Consider the following 17,263-nt stretch of genomic DNA (forward strand, 5'->3'; position numbering starts at 1 on the left):
ACAATGAGCAGATGCTTAGATGGACCAGTAATTTAAGCTCACCTAGGAAACACTCAGTCCTACAAGAAGAGTCTTCTCAGGGTTTTGTCAATAACCTCAGTTTGTTCTGTTGTTTTGAAGCTGCTGAATTCCAGGAGCCTCTGTGCCCCATCTTATTCCTGAATCTTTGCCTCCTCAAAGGGTGAGATTACACATTTGTAAATATTTCACATAAATCATAAAGCATTTAGGAAATTAGATATCTGACGTCCTGTTGAGAAGTTATTATAAAGATTTTTTTCCTCCACTTTTAAAAATGTGAGTGGCTTCAGGTAGGCATAGCCAATTAATTAGACATTTACAGTCTTTCAAACAGATAACCCAGGGTGATTCCCTGTTAGAGTATCTCCTGGAGTTACCAGTGAAATTGCTTTTAATTTGCAATGGCCCCAATTTCTTGCTCTTGAATCTCTGAATATCCTTTCAAGAACTTTAGAAAACCATCTAGGAAACAACAATTGAGAATAATCTAATAATACTGATGTCTTTCTGAGGATAGAGAACCTTTCAAATTAGTGTTTTGTTAACTTTATTGAATAAATTCTTCAAGTAACTTAACTCACCTTTCCTACTGGTAGAAAGGCCTTTATAATTGAAAAAAAATATTCATAGTGAACATGGTGATACCCTTTTCATTAATTTGAAATTATACATTTAAAATATACACAGTCCATAAACTCAGACTATTTCATGACTAACTGGTAACATGAAATGTTCTGCAAATAAACTTTTAAATGAGACAATGAATAGTTTTGCTTCAATAAAAGCCACCTCCAATCGCTTAAGGAGCTTGAGTCATAAACTTTATAACAAGCATAGGTAGGTTTTATTGACACTGAATTATGAATGCATATTCTGACTCCACTCACAATGTAATCTGCAGTTTGACGACCAGCCAACCTTTATGAAACACGTGTTCAGTTAAAATTCAGATTTCACACTGTCCTCCCTGTAGGACGCATGGTAGTTGTCATCTGTAAACACACCTCTCCCCTCCTATAAGGAAGACTAGATTTTCTGAGGAAGTAAGAAAGTAACTTGGTATTTGTTGACAAGTCATCTCTGCTGGCATCTTGTGGTATTTTACAGTCACCTTCCCATCTACTGTACATGCATGCACACAGCAGACTAGTGAGGATTTAAAAGCCAAGAGAAATCTAAATGGTGTCAGCAACAGATATTTCTGCAATACATCATTTTTCCTCAGGGAATCAGAGAGGAACTGTTTTGCCTGAATCAGGGATTTAGCCAAACTCAGGCTTCTATTTAAGTGAATACTGAAAAACAAAGTTGTTACGTTCTTCAAATAAGTGTAAGAGAAGACAAAAGCAAAGAAAAAATTAATTTCAGCATTGACAATATGTACAAAGTCCAAATCTCAAATCATATGTATAATTCTTAACATCTCTTCTTCTGAGACTTTAAATTTGTAACTGAATAAAGATGCATCTTAGTAGGGTTATGACTTAACTACTTCGGGGGGAAAATGAGCATCTTTTTGACCTTTCTCATAATTTCACTGTCTTACAAAATCAAGTGCCAATCCGTGGCTTTGTTTTTATTGTTGCTTGATGCTCACTCTAGTTTTAACTGAACCTAGAAAAAGTTGTCTTTATTTAATGTTTCAAAAAATAAACTCCTAAGCCAAAGGATATTATTTAGTGAGGTATGTGAAAGGTGATAAGAGAAAGAGACTTATGGGGAAAAAAGCAACCTCACAGGAAGGTGGAATCTGCGTGGGAGAGGCAAAGAAAATATAATGAAAAATGCATGACAAGATTGTTTCTATCCGATCCTCTAACAAAATGTTCTGGGTACTACCAAACTTTTTTACTGAAACACAGAACACCTTGCAAAATAATATATTTGCACATTCACAGAGGTACCTGCTGTCTTCTATGACATGCAAACCTGCTTTGACTTCTGCCACCTGAGTTATAGCTGATATTCTAAAATAATTAACAATATACCTGACAATATATTTTGGGACATGCTTTTTATTATTTGCATAAAAATAATCTCCTGTTAGAAATGAGAAATACAGAAAAGAAATCAAAGTAATACAGACTTGAAAGTGAATTTCGGTCCTTGATTTGGTCCCTACTTTTGGTAGAATCAGAAGAGCAATATGGATCTTCTGCAACAAAGAAAAGATTTTCTGCTGCATGTTTGGCATAATGTAAACATTTGAAATATGGTATTTTTATATTCATTGGTTTGCCAGTGAGAGGGTTCATAATTATGTTTTCCTGCACTGATCTATTTTATGATATAAGACAATTTTTAATTCATTGATTTCATATTCTTACAGGATATAACAGAGAAACTGATATGCCAGAGAAATTGAGACTCTGTGTATGAAGTCAACAAGTTGCTGCCTCCAATCTATGAAACTTAGCTACATTGGTGCAATGCCTCATTTGATCTCATTGGATAAGTTGTCCCTTACACTTGAGGGACATGACCACGTGTACTCACGGTGTTGAAGTATCCCGGCTTCTCCGTTGTTTATTTTCTCTTTATTCTATCATTTTTTATGTGTATCTTACTACTAATTCTAATCCCTCCTCCATGGTATATAAATATGCTTATTTCTCTCTCAGATTAAACAATCATCCCTTGATCTTTGGCACGATCAATTTTCTCCCTTTTATACTTGGATGTTTTTTACTAAAGTTTACCTGCTTTGTCTCATGATATTTCCATAGGTAGCCTTGATAAGAATATAATGGATATCATATAGTACACCCAAGAAGTCTTCACGGGTCACAGTTCTACTGATTCGAGGATCATCACCATAATATTTCCATTCTTTCTGTTAACAAGAAAGGAAACCACCTTGACAAAACTGAATGCAGAACCACTGGCATCCCGGCACCCAACAACTAACAACCTTACCTCTGTCATTTCAATTTCATGCCTTGTCAGTTGGCCGATTAGAGGAGCAGCCATATGCCTGATGATAATTCTCGCATGAGAAGGAGTCCCACCTCGAATGATAACTTGAGGATTATATGTAGAGAAACCTGTCTCTTCCCGAGCCTCAAAATAGATTGCATACTTGAGCTTGCCACCATAGGCCATCAACTGACAAAATAAAATGGAGAATAATGCATTAGATAAGTCTGCAAATAGCATTATTCTAAAAACATATTTTATCTTGTTCTCATGCGACTTCAAAGTTGTCCTTACCTTTCTTCCTTCAAATTGTTCTGGAAGTTTCCAATAAAAAGGTTCCAAATGAAGATCTTGTCTTACTAGATCCATGTGTGCAACAATCTCTGGAGGTTGAAACATGATGCCTTTGGTAGTTGTGTGTTGCAATGCCTCATCCACCAGGGGCAGGATAGTCTGCTCAGGCTTCAGAGTCACCTGCAAGGGATCAAAACACAGCAGGTAGCCTCCTTTACAACTGAGCTGTAGACTGCACATCTACCTGCAGCCCCATTCCCTTCTGACGAAGTGTTCTCACAAGGACCAGAACTCATGCACAATGAGCAGGTCAGAGGGGAGAAACCATTCTGACATGTTTGCGTAGTGAAATCCACAACATCTGTGAAACTGGTCTGTCACACTATCAAAAAGTGGAGTTTAAAAGTAGAAAGAGTTACAGGAAAATTAAGGTAAAAAAGAACATATTTCCACCCTAAAAAGCAGCGATTCTCTAAGGCTGGTTGGAATAAGTGCACAAGTTCTGGTTTTCATTACTGCGTGAGCACATCTCTACCTTCAAACACGGGCACCCTCGCGCTTTAGAAAGTAGCTTCTTCCCATCCCCCAAAACACGATGTTTCCCTCATAACGTTTTCCTTTTTCACTTGGTGTCTATTTCCTTACCCACAATAAGTGAACTATTTTTAAGGAAGAATATAAAAGGTATTTACCCCCACTGTCTAATGGCACATGGCTCCTTCAGCAGTTCTAAATGTGTACAGGGGAAAAGGTTACTTAAATGTTTTGCCGTTGCCTCCTGCCCCTCAGTGCCTGGCTAAAAGACGCCAGCAGGAGCTCACATTATACCATTACATGGCTCACCAGTTCCTTACTCACCCACGTGCGAATCAGTCCTTTTGCTTCAGAGCACTGAGTAGTAGCACCGAAGCAATAGCAGCTGCTGCAGCCAAGTGGGTTCTTGGCATCACGTCCGAATGTGCCAGGCCTGCACCTGTCGCAGTGGACACCTTCCACATTCACCTGAAGAAGGATGAGAGTTCCTCAGAGTCCATATGGTGAAGTTATGAGAGAAATAAACTCAAGAAGGAATAAAAATGCTTTATGACTAAGGATATTGTATATTGTTTTTTAAGTTTAAGCAGCCTGTTTCCTACTATTGCACTGTGAGGAGTATGAGAATCATGAGAATTTCAAAAGTAGAATAAAAACACTGATTCTTAGACAGTGGTGTGATGCAAAGTTGTAAAAAATACAGGCAGGATATCAAAATATAGATTTATAAAATTATTAATGAATACTGTGCATACACTCATATAGCATGTATTAAATATGACTTATAATCATAATTATAATACGCAATAATGAAGCATTGTACTTTGTTTTGTCCAGGACTTTTAATGGCAGAAGCTGCTGTTTTCCTAAATTCTCAAGACTATTTAACAATCACTCCTCAGATTTCATCTTCTTGTTTCCTCTGTCCCTCTTTGCATAGACTTTTTCTTGAAAAGATATCTCTGAGACAGTCTTCACTGCATTTTTCCCTGGGATTGATTTTTCAGAAATATCTAAGGGGTAAAAAATCCTTCTTATCCTTTTTAATTGGCTGTTTTTATACATCATTTAACAATATTAATGAGGGCTGAAATTTGCATATAGTCACTGTTTCTAATGTCGGTGTTTATACATGATGAAATTTTACTAAACTTCCACAGCAGTAAATATATTTTTCAGTGTACAGCAATTGTGGATTAATTTGAGGAGAAATTTTTTTTTAATATGGCTTATTATTTAGCAGTGATTTTCTCTGATGATACTTAAGAGAACTGTCTTTTTTTTCCCTCCCTAATTATTCTTGTTGAAGCAAAGTGAATATGTATAGGCAAATTGAACTTCACTATTGAAAATAAATCATTTACACCAGCTAGAAAAATAGTTGGGTTTTGGATGAAAATATATTCTTAAAAAGCAGTGCTGATCTGTATGCCAGATAAAAACTCTGTGTCTTGCAATGAATATTCGTCTGTCTGTTTGGCTTAACGACACAAGAATAAATAACTGAATGAAGTTAAGACTCAGCAATGGAAATAGAATTGAGTGAGGTTTCTCCTTACTGAATTTTGGCAGTACATACCTTACAAGTACACTGCCCAGTCTGATCGACACAGGAGCACTTTTTAGTTTCTAAATCACAGGTTGAGTCATCAGTCCCTGGCAGGAAGCAGTCACAGGGATTACAGTGAGGGTAGTTCCAGTGACCTCGAATGCACTCTGTACATTTTGCACCAGAGAATTTTGGATGACAGTTGCATTGGCCCGTGTTTATATTGCACTGGAAATCCAAAGATCCTACCAAGCTGCAGTTACAAGCCTATGGAAGAGATAAAAACAGCAATGATTTAACACCATTTCATGGGAAGTCTCTTTAAATTTTAACTCTAATGTTTCCATGCTTCCATTAAACACATATTAATCCTGTGTCTGTTATATACTCTGTACTGTTCTGGGTTAGTCACTTGGGAAACATCAGTGAACATAATGTTAAAATTGCTTCCTGCATTTACTAAAATATATGTGTCCAGAAGGCATAAAGCTATTGAATAGGAAAGAAACTGTGTTTTCTCTGTCTTTGCAGCAAGGACGAGTTATGTATAGGTTTTCTTTAAACACTTCTTGTTTCAAAGATTGAACTTTAGAGTAAGTCATTTTACCTTATCATTTCATCTTTACAGCATTTATAATGAAGAAGAGAAGTAATCATGTAAATATAACTCAATGGAATAAGCATGATATAATAAGGGAACTGCACAATGCTATGAGAACATAAAAAGCACCCAATCAGATGTGGGGAAACCAGAGAGAGTTTAGAAGAGAAGTGACATCTAGCATGTTGTTTTTGAGAATTTAGTTTTATAGACAAGCACGATTTGAACTGCTTTGCTGCTAATCTTTTTTCTTTTTCCTAGCTAGACATAGAATTTTCTCTTTATGTAATTTAAAATTTTGCTAGAATTTTTAAAAGTTTGAGTCCTTTTATTAGTTTACTGAGATATGGAGAGTTCTTTCAGTTTGAGAACAAAATTGCTTTTTAATTCAATGCTATTTCTTTGATTTTGTTTTTGATCTTCTGTTCTAATTTTTCAATTTTCTTCTTCAGGATCACATATAATTCTTAAAGTACACCACTTTTGTCTGTCTGCCAAATCTATAATATACTAATGTCTTCTGTAGTCATTTCCCTATTTGTCTCTCAAGTTTGTTCTCCATTTTATCCCTCCTATTTGACAAAATGAAAATTCTGTTGTATGTATATACCACCAGTGCTTATTTTAATTACACTATTGCATTTTTAGCTTCTTTTCAATAATTTCTTTATTTCATCTCAGCAGCAGTCTTCACTTGCTGCTCATCCACGTCTTTTCGTCGTCTGATCCTTAAGGCTTGCTGCTTCTGATTTACAGAGCTCATGGCTCCTTGCAATCTAATTAAAACTTGAGTGGATTTCTAAAATGTTTTTTAAGATCTTTAAATAAATCATTTTCAGAGATCAGCTGTGCCAGTGATCACTCTACTGTCTCTGAGCTCTAAACTCACTCCTCCTTGCCCTGCTTTGTGATATCATAGTTAGATCCTATGGACGTTCCTCTGTCCAAGCAGAAGAATGTTCGGCTTAGTCAACAGAGTGTCCTGGAGAGACCCAAATAAGGCCATAGTGATGGGAAGACACTTTGGTACTAGATTCTGGCTCTTCATTACCATCACCATCATTATTATTTAATTGTTTAGCACAGGAGCCCAGAAGCCCAGAAAGAATTCCAGCTATGCCCTCAGGCCACTGTCTCCTCTGAGCAGCTTAGGTCTCCACACAAGCTCTGGCCATGGCTGCTTCTAAGTAGGTCCAGTATGCCCATATCCTCCAACAATGGTGGGCAGCTTTTATAGACCCGCACTTGCCCACAACCTCGGGCAAGTTTTTATTATTGTTTTTATTTTACTACCAGCAGGTGGTGTGTTCCAGTGGTAGCCACACTCTGTTCAAATGTGTCTGAACTTAAGCCTTGCTGGGAGTGCGGAGCAGTAGGATGTGGGGGGATACCCTCTCCTAGTCCTTGGTTCCTTTATTGTCCACTCTCCATCACCCTAGAAGTGGTAGGGTTTTAATATCCCTCTTTTATCCATTTTAGTAACTAAAAGCATTTTACCAGTTAACAATTCTTTATATTCTACTTTCCCTGTTTAAATCAAGTGGGTACCACCTCTCTGTGTGTCTGAGTTTGTCACCACACAAATCTATGAACTGACTCTTCTGGGTGCTGTCCTATTACCCTTCTCAGATCTACAGCTCATAGGCATAGCAGCTTGCCAGACTCCAAGTATGGTTGGATCTCATTTCGCATTTCTCACATTTTCATTGCTCAGCTTAATTCTTACATCCACCACTAGTAGGGATATTCCTGCTTCTGCTCCTGCCAACAGAAGTTTACTTATGGGACAATTGTTTCTAGGATATGATGTACAATCACCAGTTTCTCATCTATTACCTCTTTCCTGTCCAAATGTTTGGCGAAGTAGTTTTCCAGATTCTGATATTAAAATATCACCTGGCCTTATTTTTGGTGTCTTTATGATGAAATATTTTCTATGTCTTCATTGCAACCCAGTAAAAAGGCCTGCCATAGGAGATGCTACTAAAAATTATTTTAACCCCAAAGATCTAAAATGTGATTGTTTATTCTACTACAAACATGGCCACGGTTTCCAAAGCACAGAACAAACCATTGCCATCTCCCCAACTAACTTGTCCTCATAGAACATCAGATGTAGAAAGAGAATTCAAAATAAGGAAGATTGACTTATTCACTTATATAATTTTTCCTTGACTCACTTAAACAAAGTTGGTCATAATCAGAAATAGAAAATTATGATATGTTATGGAACCTTTCATCATGTAATAAATTTAAAAACTGTTCTATGAGATATTTAACTAAAATAAATGTCCTAGACTTTATTAACTAAAATAGCTGTCTTTAGACTTTAACTAAAATACGAAATGTCTGCTACTCAATTTATTATATAAAACTGAAGCATTAATTCTTAAAGACCAGTCAACAATACAAATAGACATTGGGATCCCTCCAAATCAGGAAGCTTATTCAGGAAGATATAGTGGAGAATAAATGATACCATTAACCATATGTTTAGATAGCATGATAGCCAACATCAGACTTAAATCATAATTAGATGTAATGTTTGTTTAGCAATGGAGGATTTATGCAGTGTTCCCCTGCTAGTGAAAGATGGCAGGTTTTGTATTCTACTTCAATAAAAGCTCAAATGACGTGTGTGCTCACACCTCAGCACAGAGAAATTATCCATGACACAGAGAAAGGAAAGCTATAAATCTCAAATCACTGTTCATCTAGATTAAAGTCATTCAAGTTTTTTAAATGGTAGATAAATGCTCATAAATATTTGTGAGGGCTCTGTGATTCTTTTTTTCTAATTGTTCATAATATGAAGTGTCTGGCTATTGAGAAATTTAGATTTTTAACAGTGGTTCAAAGTAATAAAAAAATTTCAGTCAACTTTAGTCAACATAATATTTATTCAAAGATTAGTAAATGTAATGATACCAAACATATAAATACTTAAAAAAAAACTTGGTCTACATTCCATCCTGATTTACATCCTGAACATTAGTCATCAGCTTCAATTTCAGGAGTTTCATTAGAGTTTGTCCACATCATAGGATTCTGTAGGTAGCATGGAGCCCTCACAAGTTTCTATATGACTAATTCATAAGTCCAAGGGATAGGGCAGTTGCTTGAATTTGAGGTTGGAAGTGTAAAAATGTCAGTCAAAGAAACTTACAGCATTGTTCATACTCATCAAAAATCTGAAACTACCGAGAAATTTTTGTTTCCAAAATGTAGTTCTACCGACCTTCAAAAATTTAATAGTGCTGTTGACATTAAAAAAATGGGTGTTCTGCCTAGTGTTTATTTAATCACATGTCTAATTGAAGTAATGTATTTGAACTTCCTTGAACAATCACCAATACTCTTTTCTAAATCAGTGTGTTCTAGACCAGTGTATTCAAATATTTTATCATATATGTAAGAATAGTTATAGCTTACTTGTGAACTAACTCAGTGGAAAAAAATAGTTTACATCTCTACAAAGCACTATGATGGAGTCAAACAGGCCACACTTGGTCATCATGTTTCAATATTTCTCAATCTAACGTGATCAGTTGGAATGGCTCTCACTAACATCAAAAATGCCTGCATTTATGCTCTTACATTTACAAAGTTCAGCCCTAATACTACCTGACCTCTACGTTGCACTAGGCACTAAAGAATATTCCTTCTTTTTAAACAGTCTCTTAGTTTTTATAGCACTTACATGGTTTATCTCCTCTCTTTTAATCTGTTAAACTACAAGACCAAAAGTAAAACACGCAAACAAATAAAATCAAGAGACAACTGTTTTCAGACATTGGATAACAGGAAGCAAAGGACTGTGACTTTTGAGAGAAGGAAAACAAATGAGCTTGAACACAAAGGCTGTGTCTAGGCTGCAACCCAGAGAGGGAAAACTCATATAAAGTCCAATACTATAGCTGAGTTGAGAAACAGAGTAGAGTCTGGAGAAGCTGAGACAGTTAGAATTTATGGAGGGCAAATAACATATGTGTCCAAAAAGGAAGAAGTCACACAGAGAGAGAATTCTAGAGATATGCAGAGGGTTCCCTTGAGTCTTTGGCTGAGTACTGATATGTGCATACATGGATTGAAATTCTACAATTGGGGAAAAAGCATTGGAAAGCCACAGGGTGAAAAACTCCTAGGGCTCATAGAAAGCTTAATAATTCATATTCCCAACAGCCAGAGTGAATAAATAGTAATGCACTGGATAGTGTTCTCAAAGTACTTGACCTCTTAGTAGTAAGGCTAAATGATTCCGGGATTAAAGGCTGCTCTGGACCTTCCCTAATAAAACTTAAAAGCAAGCCTCAAATGATCAGTGAGTAACCTGATTGTCAGGATAAAGTTTAAAACTCTGTAAAGGAATAGAACAAAATCTAAGATGCAACAATAAAAATGTACAATATCTGGCATCTAAATAAAAATCAGCAGGCATGCAAAGAAGCAAGAAAATATAATTCCTAACTAGGAAAATAATCAATCACAATAGGCATAATGTTGAAATAAAACAAATGATGGAATTAGCAGAAAACTTCTTTACAAAAACCAGTATTTATGAATGTTATAAACAAATTTTCTCAAGGATAAATGAAAAATGGTGGATATAAGGAGGAGAGAAATGAAAGATATAAAAAGATCCAAAAGGAAATTTTAAAGATGAAAAAGATAATATTTGAAATGAAAAAATACTAGCAACTGAATTAACAGATTTGATATCACAAGAAAAAGAAAACAAGAATTTGAACAGCTAACAACAGAAATTATACAAATGAAGAGTATAGAAAATAGAAGAATGAACGAATAAACAAAATTTCAGTGAGCTGTGGAAAAATAAAGTGGTCCAACACACACATAATGGGTTCCAGAAGAAGACAATGTGGTTGAAGAACAAAAAATATTCAAAGATATAATGGATGAAAAATTTCCAACTTTGATGAAAACTGAAACCCCACAAATCCAACACGTCCAACTAAGACATGAGAAATAAATATAAGAAAATCACAAAAAGACAGCATTATTAAATTGCTGAAAAACAGGATTTAGGATTATATATCCAGAAACAGTATCTTTGAAAAATGAAATGAAAATAGAGATCTTTATAATAAAAATCAAAAGAATCATTGTAAGCAGACCTGAAATATCAGAAATAACAACAATATTTAGGAAAGTAGTTAAATTATTACAGTTGCAGTTAATGGATGAGGAAAAATGTTATGAAATAGAAGTGTGGCTGTACCAAAGCAGTCAAGTGCACTAGAATTGATACTTCTATAGAAAAACAGAAAATAATTTTTCCCCCTTAGAAAAAAAAAATTGACAATTTAATCAAAATCTTATGATTATACTGCTGTATATATAGTACACAGAAGTAAAATATATGACAATAACATAAAGACAAAAAAGAAAATTAGAGGTTTACTCTTGTAAGGTTCTTATGCTAAATTGCTAAATAAATAAATAACCCTAATTATTGCCCCTGCCAAAAAAAACTTTAAAAAATATATTCTATAAAACTACCAACTGGGAAAAAAGATAGAATAGCTATATGAATATCAGAAAAGAGTGCACTTCAGAACAAGGACTATTACCCTGGATAAACAGGTACATTTTGTAATGATAAAGGCAACTTTTCCAAAAGAATAATCCTACATGAGTAGACACCTAATATCACTGCTCCAAAATACATGAGTTAAACCCTGGGAGAACTGAAAGAAGAAACAGATCACAAGTATAGCTCAGCACCCTCAGTTATTAAGAGAATATGCAGACATAAAAATCATGAAGGATAATTGACTTCTATAGAAGATTTTATCCAATGCCAGAATATACTTTATTTTCAAGGCTACATGTTAATAAATGAAAATGGACACAATTCTGAGACATAAAACCAAGCTCTATATATTCACAAGGAATAATATAATACAAATTATGTTCTCAGACCAATACGGAATGAAACTAGGCAACAGTAACAGAAAGATATCTCGAAAACTCTTAAATATTTGGAAATTAAACAATATACTTCTAAACAATCAATGGATCAAAATAAAATAAATAAGAATATTTTAAACAATGAAAATTGAATCACAACATACCAAAATGTGTGGGAAGCAATAAAAATAGTGCCTGGAAGGAAATTTATAATATTAAGTGCTCATAGCAGTGAAAAAGATAGATCTCAAGTCAATTATCTAAGTTTTTACCTTAAGGAACATGGAACACAAGAGCAAATTAACTTCAAAGTAAGCAAAAGGAAGGAAAGTTAAACCTTTTAAAAACATTCCTCCATTCAGTTCATTTAATATACATTACCAAGTTTATTAAATTGTTCAGTTTATTCCTATAATATTCTTTTAATGTCTATAGGATCTATACATATGTCCCTTTTATGTGATTTTATTTGTTTCATCTCTCTTTTTTTCTTGATTAATCTTAGAGTATTATCAACTTCATTAATCATTCTGAAGAACCAGTTTTGGGCTTCACTGACTTTTCTGGAGTATTTTTGTTTTCTATTTCATTGATTATGCAAACTCTTTCAGAAATTATGAGGTGGGAATACTTCCTAATCTCTTTCATGAGGCTAGCAATACCCCAATACAAAAACTGGAAAATAATACTACCAAAAATATAAACCAGTGTTCCTTATAAACATAGATCCAAAAACCATTAACAAAATTCTAGCAAGCATAATCCAAAATAATTTAAAAAGAATAATTCCCTGTTATCAAGCAAGATTTATCTGAGGATTACAAAGTTGGATCAACATTTGAAAATCAATAAATATGATTCACCATGTTAATAGCTTAAAAAGAAAAATCATATGATCATCTCAATAGATGCAGAAAATGCACTTGACAAAGTTGAGCACACATTCCCAATAAAACTTCTCAGCAACCTAGGAACATGAGAAACATCCCCAAGCTGATAAAGAGCAACTATAAATAAAATATAGCTAATATCAATCTTACTTATGTTTTAATTAAAGACAATGCTTTCTACTTAACATAAGGAATGAGGCAAAGAGGTTTGCTCCAACCTCTTCTAGTTAACAGCTGACTGCATAGGTCAAGAAAATGAAATAAAAATTATATGGATTGGAGAGGAGGAAGTAGAACTCAATTTGCAGATGACACTATGGTCTACATAGAAAATCCTAGAACTAATACGCTTAGCAAAACTGCAGTGTGGAAGGTTCCTGTATAAAAATAATTGTTCTTTCTATTCTAGCAACAAACAGCTGGAAACGGAAATGGAACAAATAGTAGCATTTGCATAAAAAATATGAAATACTTAATGATAACTTTAACAAAGCATACGCAAGTCTTGCATACCAAAAACTATAAAACATCACTGAGAAAAATTATAAAAACTTAACTAAATGGAAAGTTATGCCATGTTCATACATTGGAAGATCTGATGTTCTTAAAATGCCAGTTTTCCTCCAAATTGGCCTACAGATTTAATGCAATCCCAATCAGATCTTAGCAGGCTTTTTGATAAAGAAATTGAGAAGCTAAGTTGTCAATTCATATAATGATTTAAATTTGCAATTGAAAATGCAATGAATTTAATGTAGTCAAATGCTACTGGAAATGAAGAGCAAGGTTGGAAAGCTTACAGCACCTAATTTCACAGCTTTCTAGAAAGCTCGTGTTCAAGACAAGGATAGGCATAAATCAGTGCAACAGACTAGAGTCTAGAAATGTGTGGGCACACACATGGCCAGTTTATCTTGGCAAAGGGCTCAAAGCATCTCAATGGGGGAGAAAGATAACCTTTTCAACAACTGGTGTTGGATACATTGGATATCCAGAAAAAAGTGAATTTTGAACATTACTTCACACTATATATAAAAATTAATATTGAAAATAGAACATGGAACTAAAATTTAGACATAAAACTGTGAAGCCTCTTGAAGAAAACACAGGGGAAATATCTTTAGACCTTAACTTAAGTAAACATACAGTTCTCAGAACATAAAAAGCATGAACCATGGAAGAAAAAGATAATAAACCAGTCATTATAAAAATTAGATAAAGATATTGTAGAGGAAGTAAAAAGTAAGCCATACACTGGAAGGAAACAGTTGCAGAACTAGATTTATTAAAGAACTATTATCCAGGATATATAAAGAATTCTTACAACTTATTACTAAGAAAACAAACAACCCAAAATAAAAATGGGCAATGGATTTGAATAGACACTTCACCCAAAAAAGATATCTGAATGATAAATAAATAAAATTGTTTTCAATGTCATCGGACATTAAAGAAATGCAAATATATGAATACAAACCTAACTGAATGCTTAAAATTATAAAGACTTAGAATCCTGAGTATTGGAAAGGATGCAGTGTTCTTGGGAAGTGAAACAAAAACATATCTACATATATACTTTTAATTTCTACATTAATAGTTCCAGCAAAATTATTCATAATAGGTCCAAACTGGAAGTGATGCAAATGTCCATCAAATGGTAAATGAATTAGCAAGTCATAGTATATCACACAATGGAAAATTATTAAACACTTAAAAAGAACAAACTACTGATATATGCAACAGTACAGATGAACTACAAATGGATTATACTAACTAGAGGAAGCCAGACTAAAAATAATCCCCAAAAACCGACAAATAAAAAACCCTCTAAACAACAACATGGAGTATAATTGTATTCATAAAAAGCACAAACCATGGAAGATAATAAACTAGGCTTTATAAAATTAGATAAAGGTATTGTAGGAGAAGTACAAAGTAAGCCATATACTGGGAGAAAATATGGATATGAACTGCAGAAATGGCAAATGTGTATATGAACTTGTAGAAATAGCAAAACTACAGTGATTGAAAAAGAGTAGTTTCTTGACACTGTTTTGTAGGGTAGGGGGTAAGTAGAGTGCAGTGGAGCACAAGTGGTGGTTATACAACTCTAATCATTGATCAAAATTCGTCACTTTAAGTAAGTGAACTGTCTATCACTAACGTCTCGCAAAAAGCTGACAAAAACCCTGAATTTATTACATTTCCTTTTTGAACTTGCATCTCCTCCTATAATCCCTCTAACAGTAAATGACACCATCGCCTACTCTGCTGTAAAGTAAAACTTGGCAGTCCTCCTTAAGCCTTCTCTTTCCTATCCCCTAAACAGATGAGTTCACCAGGCCATACCAGTATGAAAGTTCTATAACTTAGCCTGCCCCCTAAATGCTAAATGTTCGTGAATGATCACTGACTAGATCCAAACTTCTGTCACCTCTAACCAATATTTCTGCAACAGCCTTGCAAGTAACCTTCTACCCTGATGCTATATAGATTTCTCTAAATGTGAGTGTGGGCATGCTACTTTCTATGGTCCACTCATGGGAAAAAAATGGGGATTTCGTGTAAGGTAAAGGTTGTTTATATGACTCTTCAGAATCCTCTCAATTACTTCCTGAAAACTGAGACCTAGGTATAATTCGGGGGAAATTCCTATACATTTTTGGCAAATTCCTTTAATTAGTTCCTAATTTCCTTGTACTTTGTAGGTAAATTTTATTGTGTGTAGGTATGAAGTTACAGATGTTTCTGATTTTATTACAGAGCTTTCTGTTCTTTTTCCTTTTGTTTCCTAAGTGTCATGGATGAAGCTGCATAAATGTGTACATACTTTACCATCTTTCCTGCAAGTAAAATGTAAGATACTGATCAATACGTGCAATCACTCTATAGCGATAGTTCTATATTGTTTTATAATATAACATTGGCTTTTGAAATCCTTGACTACAGAGCCCTACCAAAATAGAAATCCCTAAAAGACATTATCAGATGAAATAAGCAATCTTCTCACCTTACAACCAGTTGTAATGCTGTGGCCCCAGTTATTAGGTGCACATCTAGAACATTTCTCTCCAATGGTATTGGGAGGGCAGATGCATCGACCAGTCGTTGGGTCACAATTATTACCCAGATGGGAACAGTCACAAGCTTCACAGGTGAAAGGATAAAAAAAAAGTTAAAATTTGACATAAAGTGTTGAGTTTTATATTTGTGGGTTTTTGTGTGTGTGATTTGTGTTATTTTCCATACTATGGTTAAAGATTCTCGAAAATAAAAACTCATTCTTTTTTATATCATAGTACAGTGTATTTCAGAAGGGTTGTTCAATAAAGATATACTGAATTTCATTTAAAATTTTAAAAGGTAAAACATTTTTAGCTTTTCAACTAAGGATAAAGAGAACTGATGTATCAGATTCCCTGTTAACTGTATTACCTTATATTTAGATACCATCAAGGTTAGAATATTGTTTCTATATTTATTTCAAGTTCATAACTAATTTTTCTGTGCTGTATAGATTAATATTTCATTCCTGTAGATGACTCAGATTTGCGATAAAACCAATGAGCTTAATAAGCTTCCTAAATTCAGTATATCATGTATTTAGTTATAAATGACACTCATTCAGTTTTGCAAATATTTTATAATAGTTGAATCACAGAAATATATATATAATATATAAAATATATATATAATACATATATATATATATAAAGGTTGTTTTTTAAATTTAAGTATAGTAAGTTTACAATGTTGTGTCAATTTCTGGTGTACAATGTAATGTTTCAGTCATATATATATATATTCTTTTTCATAGTCTTTGGTTACTACAATATGTTGAATATTGCTTCCTGTGCTATACAGTAGAAACTTGTTGTTTATCTATTTTATATATAGTAGTTAGTATCTGTAAATCTCAAACTTCCAATTTATCCCTTCCCATCCCTTTCCCCTCTGGTAATCGTAAGTTTGTTTTCTACGTCTGTGGGTCTGTTTCTAGTTTGTAAATAAGTTCATCTGTGTATTTTAAAAAGATTTTTTTTTGAGTTTCATTTACCATCTGCCTTATTTCTTTTCAATGGATTTTGGTTTTTAGCTATGATACAATATATGAAGAGTACAAACATCCTTATTCATTGTACTTCCTTAAAGAATGCAAAAATAAGATTTGAAGAAAGTAAAAAAAAAGATTTGAGAAGACCTTCAAAGCCATCCAAGACAAGGAATGTATGCGACTTATTAGCTGTAGTTGACTCAGTTGCTGAGTATATTTTAGCAGCATTTCAAATAAAAAAGGGAAAGAGGAAAATACCATCAAACACTCAGATTCAAATAGGAGACTAATGTTATAAGAAAATTTTTAATTAGTTATATGACGATTAAATCTTTTTAAAAAATACATTTAGGCTATTTGGTTAAGTTCACCTTTTAAGGGATCACAATCATCATTGCTTATAGAATTACATCCCAGCTGTGAAAAATGTTTAGCACAATATTTGACATAAACACCAAATAAATGTTAGCCAT

At 33.9% G+C, this 17,263-nt stretch overlaps 1 protein-coding gene and 1 long non-coding RNA gene across 2 annotated transcripts in view; one reads left to right on the forward strand and one right to left on the reverse strand.

The window, feature by feature from the left end:
• The window catches only part of LOC141578355 (uncharacterized), an 83,942-nt gene extending 81,228 nt beyond the window's left edge, over positions 1–2,714 (forward strand). Inside the window, exon 3 of the long non-coding RNA XR_012508623.1 lies at positions 2,351–2,714. This is a non-coding gene — a long non-coding RNA (uncharacterized LOC141578355). The remainder of the gene's footprint in view (positions 1–2,350) is intronic.
• LAMA2 (laminin subunit alpha 2) overlaps positions 1–17,263 on the reverse strand; it is a 516,774-nt gene that overhangs the window by 175,363 nt on the left and 324,148 nt on the right. Inside the window, exons 22-27 of the mRNA XM_045524726.2 lie at positions 15,747–15,883; positions 5,345–5,581; positions 4,090–4,233; positions 3,232–3,411; positions 2,938–3,126; positions 2,721–2,854 (exon numbers count right to left, since the gene is read on the reverse strand). Coding sequence (XP_045380682.1) covers positions 2,721–2,854; positions 2,938–3,126; positions 3,232–3,411; positions 4,090–4,233; positions 5,345–5,581; positions 15,747–15,883 — 1,021 coding nt within the window. The remainder of the gene's footprint in view (positions 1–2,720; positions 2,855–2,937; positions 3,127–3,231; positions 3,412–4,089; positions 4,234–5,344; positions 5,582–15,746; positions 15,884–17,263) is intronic.

Source organism: Camelus bactrianus, chromosome 8 (genome assembly GCF_048773025.1).
Source record: "Camelus bactrianus isolate YW-2024 breed Bactrian camel chromosome 8, ASM4877302v1, whole genome shotgun sequence".
In the NCBI taxonomy this organism is placed as follows: Eukaryota; Metazoa; Chordata; class Mammalia; order Artiodactyla; family Camelidae; genus Camelus; species Camelus bactrianus.